Source organism: Peromyscus maniculatus, chromosome 6, assembly GCF_049852395.1.
Source record: "Peromyscus maniculatus bairdii isolate BWxNUB_F1_BW_parent chromosome 6, HU_Pman_BW_mat_3.1, whole genome shotgun sequence".
NCBI lineage: Eukaryota > Metazoa > Chordata > Mammalia > Rodentia > Cricetidae > Peromyscus > Peromyscus maniculatus.
This window is the reverse complement of record NC_134857.1, coordinates 4,002,944-4,010,000: the sequence shown is the minus strand read 5'-3', so window position 1 is coordinate 4,010,000 and position 7,057 is coordinate 4,002,944. Positions and strand designations below refer to the sequence as shown.

General features: G+C 45.6%; 1 protein-coding gene across 2 annotated transcripts in view; it reads right to left on the bottom strand.

The window, feature by feature from the left end:
• Positions 1 to 7,057, bottom strand: part of Anxa5 (annexin A5) — a 30,334-nt gene that overhangs the window by 813 nt on the left and 22,464 nt on the right. For both annotated transcript variants that reach the window (XM_042278977.2, XM_006971097.4), the window contains exons 9-12: positions 3,914 to 4,007; positions 3,057 to 3,152; positions 916 to 974; positions 590 to 712 (exon numbers count right to left, since the gene is read on the bottom strand). In XM_042278977.2, coding sequence (XP_042134911.1) covers positions 590 to 712; positions 916 to 974; positions 3,057 to 3,152; positions 3,914 to 4,007 — 372 coding nt within the window. The remainder of the gene's footprint in view (positions 1 to 589; positions 713 to 915; positions 975 to 3,056; positions 3,153 to 3,913; positions 4,008 to 7,057) is intronic.

The window sequence follows — 7,057 nt, the reverse complement described above, 5'->3', positions numbered from 1 at the left end:
CTCTTAGGCTAACAAAGATTCAGGGCCACCTGGCTGCTGTGGCTTTTCCTCAAACACAAGCACAGAACATGATTTTCTCAACTTTGCCTCATATATCAGTATGTGTGAAATACTAGTGTCTTAAGTGTGCCAACTGTCTAGTGCCCTTCAGCACAAGCACACATACCACATACATTAAGTGCAAAACTTTGCCTAACTGAAACCCTGCTCTACCCGGTCCGGTCCGCAGTAACTTTTATGCCCCCACAAGAAAGGCTGTCAAAAGAACAACTGCCAAATGTCAAGGTCACAGCTTTTACAGTGATAGCAGTATTGGCCTTGACCCTTACTGCAGACAGGACCTGACAGCAGAGAAAAGGTGACCCGAGAGAGGCATTCACAAAGACAGCTGATACTGCGGAAACACAGAAGAACACAGTCTAACCACGGGCCAAGTCTTGGGTCTGTTGGGCCCTGCCATGCCGGTAACCCAGCTCTGCTCCTATGACTAAAATGTGTAATTGAGCACACAAACTGGAGGATTCTTTCATCCATCCTGCATGCTGCCCACTGTCTGGCTCTGGGTTTCCAACATAAGAAAAAGTTCTACCTTGATCATAGAATACAGAGAAGTGGCGAAGTTCTTCCTAAACTCCTTCCTAATGTTGAACAGATCAATCTCACTCCTCGACACCACGACTCTGATGAGGGTGTGATCGTCCGTCCCAGCACCCTTTAAAGGAGAAAGAACAGAGATGTTGAAAGTCTTCATATACAGCATCAAATGCCCCTGGATTGACTTAAGTCACTTCAGTCTAGCAGTTTAGTAGAAACAGGGTACACATTTGAAGAAGTAAACTCCAGGCTGTTGTCTAAAGCATAATCAGACAGAGAAGGATGCATTCATTAGACAGAAGGTTCCCAGGGTCCACTCACCTTCATAGCATAGTAGAGGGTCTCTGCAAGGTAGGCAGGTATGCTCCGAATAGACTTCACTAAGAAAACACATAATATAACTATCAGATGCTATTCTGACATGAGAAGAATGATGTTATCACAATGCAAACACTGTCTTGTGTTCCTAGCTCTGTTTCTAAGTGTAAAAGTGAGATGTGCAGCTGGGTGGTTGTGGCACACATCTTTAATCCCAGCACTCAGGAGCCAGAGGCAGGTGGATCTCTGAGAGTTCGAGGCCAGCCTGGTCTACAGAGTGAGTTCCAGGATAGCCAGGACTGTTTCACAGAGAAACCCTGTCTCAAAAAACCAAAAAAAAAACCAAACAAACAAAAAACCAAAGTGAGATGTGCTACTGGGGTTCCTCACCAACCATTTTCTTAGACGCTGGCTTGGTTCTCCCCCAGAGGTCTATGCAGGCACAGAATGGCACTGGGCCAAAGGCTCGAGTCTTCTCTGTACCTTTTGTTCTCTGAGGTCTTTGCTAGCACCTGAGTAATTATTCATGAGTATGATGAGTAGCCTTCATCACTGATAAGGTATACAAGTAGCTTGGAAGTTTCTGTTCCAAGATGTTCAAATCAGATGATACAAGAAGACTACTACACTCTCTGGAGGCACTTGGACTGACTTCCTGTGTTCTCTCCTAATCCTCCAAACTAAAACTCACAATTCCTATAAGCAGGCTGGATGTCCACCACTGCAGTCCACACTGCAGTCCACACTGCAATCCACACTGCAGTCCACACTGCAGTCCACACTGCAGTCCACAGGGCCAGGTTGACAAGGAAGCGGCTCTCCTCCTGCCACATACAACTGACACAGTTAAGGCTGTGCAGACCACAGTCCACCCAGCAAAGGACACCTCGCATATAAAAACTTGGTGGTAGAAAAAAAGACAATCCTTCAGCTGTGAGATTTATTCTTCCTTTTCAAAGATGAAGAAAAACAGCTTTCCAGGCAGACTGAGAAATTATCACCTGGCTAGGGGACAAAATCATTATCATTGACGTGACAGGAGATGGGATGGTGGTTGTTTTCAGGTTAAATAATACAGAATTTTAAGTAAGTGCTCAGAATCACTGTGACGTTCATGTTTGTCTCCATCATGAAAGAGCCAAGTTTCCAGCTCACAAAGTTGGCTCTTTCGTAACTCTTGCTCATTCTTCAGAAAAAAACAGCTGGAATGAGCTCTAAGTCAAATGCTCAGAGCAGATAGACAGATAGGCCGCCTTCAGACCATGTGAAACCAGGACCTCAGGATTTGGGGATTGGCTAAAAAAAAAAAAATAAATAAATAAAAAAAAAAAACCATAGTTGACTGCAAACTGACTTCTCCAGTTCTTCTGAGCACTTAAAATTCCCAATTATTTAACCCAAAAACAAGCACCATCCCATCTCCTGTCACATCAAAGATATACACTTTTTTTTCTAGTCAGATGATAATTTCTCAGTTTGCATGAAAAGTGGTGAGGACAGTATTCAAAAGAATTCTAAAACCCCACAGAAAGGTAAGCCTCTGTGATAACATCCACAGCATCAGAGGGCCACAGTATTATTTTTCATTTATTTGTTTTTCCGAGACAGGGTTTCTCTGTGTAGCCCTGGCTGTCTTGGAACTCACTGTAGATCAGGCTGGCCTCGAACTTACAGAGATCAGTCTGCCTCTCCCTCCCAAGTGCTAGGATTAAAGGTGTGTGCCAACACATGCGGCTGTATTTTTTTTTTGAGACAGGGCTTCTCTGTGTAGCTTTGGTGCCTGTCCTGGATCTCGCTCTGTAGACCAGGCTGGCCTCGAACTCACAGAGATTCACCTGGCTCTGCCTCCTGGGTGCTGGGATTAAAGGTTTGCGCCACCACCACCCAGGTGGCTGTACTATGTTTAATGTGATTTTAAAATGAGTCTTACTAATGCTCTTAGTATTACACATAATCAGGCAAATAACCATGTCTCCACAACATCAACCTAGACTTCCCAAAGGAAATCTCAGGAGTTTGGTTTATCCAATGTCAATCATTCCCTTACTTTCCATGAAGAAACGTGATGATTTTCAGATTTAGCTTCAACTGGATGAAATCAATTCCTACCACAGTAAATATTGCACACATGTGAATTCACCTACCCACAGCCAGGAGCAACTGCTCCAAGTTCCCTGAAGTCTCTCGGTCAATGGTTTCCTCAACCTGAAATCCTGATATCGTCATGTACTTGTCAAACACTAGAAAAATAAGAAAGAACATGCGTCCATACTCGCTGGAGAAACCCGCCCTCCTCACTGCCAGGGCCACCGTGTGCTAAGCCCAAGCACCATGCTTGGATTCCACACATTGTTTCATAAGTGCTGATTTCCTGGCCTCTTGCTGGTTGGCATCAGCGAGACCACCAGGTAAATCTGCTGCGAAAGATTCTGAAAAGCCCATTTCCTTCCTTCTAAAAGGTGATCAATAAATATGACTGGTTTAACTTTTTCTCCTCTTTCTGCTATGAAAATGAGGCTTGGAGCTACAGCAGCCATCTTGTGATGAGGAGGTAAAGAAGGGACAGGTTAGCACAGAGGGCAGTGTGGCAGGAAAGCAGAGAGATACACGTCCTGCCAAATCAACCTCGTTGTACCCGAGGAAATAGAGACCGACCAACTGTTAAAGCCATGAGGAGGGGTTTCTGTCGCTTGCCATCAAACTAATTCTAAACTGACACTGGCATGGGGACTGAATGGATGCATAGGAAGTCTTAGGGACCAACATGTAGGGAAGTTCTTAGAGTGAGACGCTCCTTGGTGTCCCTCATCACCTCTGAGGGTGGAAAGACTGCGGAGGGCATCTAACTTTGTAAGAGCTACAATAGCAGTGTCAAGATCTGTGAGATTTCTCCAGATCAAACTGAAAACTGATTTTGCTCTGGGGCAGGTGTCTTCTCAGACTTGCCCACACGCTTTCCAGATTTCGCAAAGCATTGGTCTCAAATCATGTTTTTACTTACCTCTTCTCAAATGAGACACACTGCGTGTCCCAAAGATGGTGATAAACTTTTCTTCATCTGTCCCCCACTTCAGCTCTCCAGCCTGGAACAAGGCCTGCAAGGAACCACCCTGCATGAGTCAGTCACTGTCTTGGTTTCCCAGGGCTCCACCCCCTTCCTGAACAGTGAATCTGCCTGCCTGGGTGCCAAGTTAATGGGTCACATGCAAAGCATGGAAATGACAGAAAGGACACAGGAGCTCATGCATGTTGACGGGAATGTCCCATCTTCCAGGAGTGGTGCCATGGTTTGGGAAAGCTCCTGCCATCTCACTGTTGAACATGGATTGACAGACAGGAAAGTAATTCCATGAGAAGTTGTCTGGGCTTGGCTTATGCTCAGCCTATAGCTGCTGTCATGTTTACAGCACACGGCAGAAAGAAAAACGCCATAGTTCCCGCTTATATCTGTGATTTAAGCCAAGTTAGTTATAGAACACCTTGGTACACAGCCACACAGATCATGGTAAAATGCTCAAACGTTATAGGTTATCACAGTGGTTGGCATCTGTAGGGCACTTAATAAATACCCTTGAAACCGCTTGAGTACCCATATTCACCTTTGACATGAAAAGCACAAATGTTCACAGAGTTCATGCACAAGCTTACAAAGCTTATATGTGAACATTATGAAATCTGAGGTGAAATGTGGCTAATCTTTACGATGTCATACAGTTACATGTTATTTAGTTACTGTTTTAACAGACAGATCCTTGTTGGGCCAAGAGGAATGTAACTTGCCCGGAGATGGCCTTCTGCCTCAAGGACACTCCAAATAAAGACAAGACACGACAGTATATGACAACTGATCTTGGTGGGCAAAAGCATTCGGAATATAGTGGTCTAGAGCTATTTTTTATTTTGCCAACAGACTATTAAGAGATAAGACCCCTCCCAACATCTTTGTACTCAATAAACATAATTCCCTTTTTTCCTCTCCCTCCTTCCTCTAAAGGTCCAGTCCTCTGTCCAGAACAAGCCTTTGGCAAGAAAGATGATAAACATCAGTTTTAACACTCTTAAAATAGTAAGTCAATTTAACACATTTTAAAACGTGAAACTGGGAGCTGGAGAGACTGCTCATCGGTTAAGAGCATTGGCTGTTCTTCCAAAGAACCGGGGTTCAATTCCCAGCACCCACATGGTAGTTCACAACTGTTTAACTCCAGTTCCAGAGGATCTGACACCCTCACAGAGGAATACATGCAGGCAAGACCCCAATGTACATAAAAAATAAATGAATCTGAAAAACAAAACATTTTTTAAAAGTTTAAGTTGATTTAGGATGTTTAAAATTATTTTTTAAAAAAATGGTGAAGTATTGTCTAGGAATTCAGTTCCCAAGCAAATGACTCACTGTGGCTTATCAGATTCCTGAGATAACGCCTGCCTCGGTACCAAGTATCAGTAGAGAAAAAACTCAGAGGGTTGTGCAAAAGCCCTTCACTGTCTCAGCTTCCTCTCCACCAAGAAATCACAGATCCTCCTAGTGAAGACAGTCTCGCTGCCTTTGCTACAAGGGACAAAGGGTGTGTGCTGGCCCAGACCTGTGAGAAGCAGTCTGCACAAGGCTGGATTACTGATTCGAACAGTCAAGTGGGCGTGGCCAGTGTGGCTTGCTCTCTGCTGCTCCTGGTCATGGCAAAGGCAGGAAATCTGGGGTTCCATCAGGGGATTTCAAAGTCCCCCCCACCCGCATAAGGCAGTATTTACACATACAAAATCTCACTTTCGGTATTCTAATGGTCACATCTGCTGCGTGACAGGTAAGTGACATGTCCACAGCCTGGGTAATCAACACAGTCCCCAGATAAGGACATCAGTGCCTGGGAGACTATGAGAACCCCACCCAGACCTGTAGGGTCCTGAAGCCCAAGATCTGCCGGTGATCCACAGGCCCATGGACCTGAGAGACAGTTCTGTGCAACAAACGGTGAGAAGAAAAATCAATGAGAAGGTTCAGGGGACAGCCGTCCCTAGGCCTCACACAGCACAGTGCCGATTACATCAACTATGCCGGGAAGTCTGCCCACAGGGCCCTCAGGTAGGCCTCACGGCTGTCATCTGAGACTGCACTTGGCTTCCCTCGCTGCAGCCACTGAAAAGCTTCCAGAACTCCTAATCCTGAGAGTAGGAATGTGAGAACAGTACTGTCTCTCATGAAAACCCATAGGAACCAATCCTGGAAAGCAATGTGATCATCTGAAACCAAGCAAAGCCCCTAGCTGGGGCAGAATGAATCAAGAGGTCTCTTCTTGCCCTTTCTCTGCAAGAACGTGGACTTAAGTTGGATCTGAGCTTTTAACCTGCATTTAGTTAAACACTTCATATGATACAGGTAATCAGAACAGGGAGCTAACATTGAACATGAGGCTTGTTTGGTGGAAGACAGAGGGTGTTCGAGTCCCAGAGTCAGGCTGGGGATTGGAGTTCCATTGTTACTCAGGGGGCCTGGGCTTGTTCCCTCAGTCACAGCTGGGAAAGGCCTCCTGGACCTGAGTGCGGCACTTACTCACGCATCAGTTACGGACTGAATGCCAGCAGCACCCGTGTAGGAGCTGAGGCCAGAACCGAATTGACACAGTGCCCCGGAAAAGCAGGCTGAGGCAGGAAGACGGGGACAGGAAGCCTGGGGTGGTGCTACAGTTTTGTGTGAGGGCCACCTGACTTGTGCCTTGAGGTCAGGAAGGGTCACACAGGAAGCATATGAGTGAGACTGACCTTTGAAGAGATGGGGTAGGAACGAGAGGAGAAGAAAAGAGAATTCAAGGTGGGGTGGAAGGCCTAAGACACGGATTACAAGGTTTAATAAAAACTTGATCCTGAGGAGAGTGAAACACGAAGTTTGAAGGGCTTAGATAGGAACATGGCACACCTGATATTTACAAGGCAGAATGGGCATGAGTGAACTACTGTACAGTGAGCCCTCAGTAAATGTTTCCTGTCTTCTCCAGGGAGGCCAGGACCACAGTGATTGAAGCTGTTAAGAAATCAGCCACTGAAAATATAACTTTCCTCTCCTTAGCAAAGTCAGAGACATATTGCAGGCAACTGCAGAGTGGACAACCCGTCTCCCATTTCCATGGCACCTTAACTGAAGCATGAC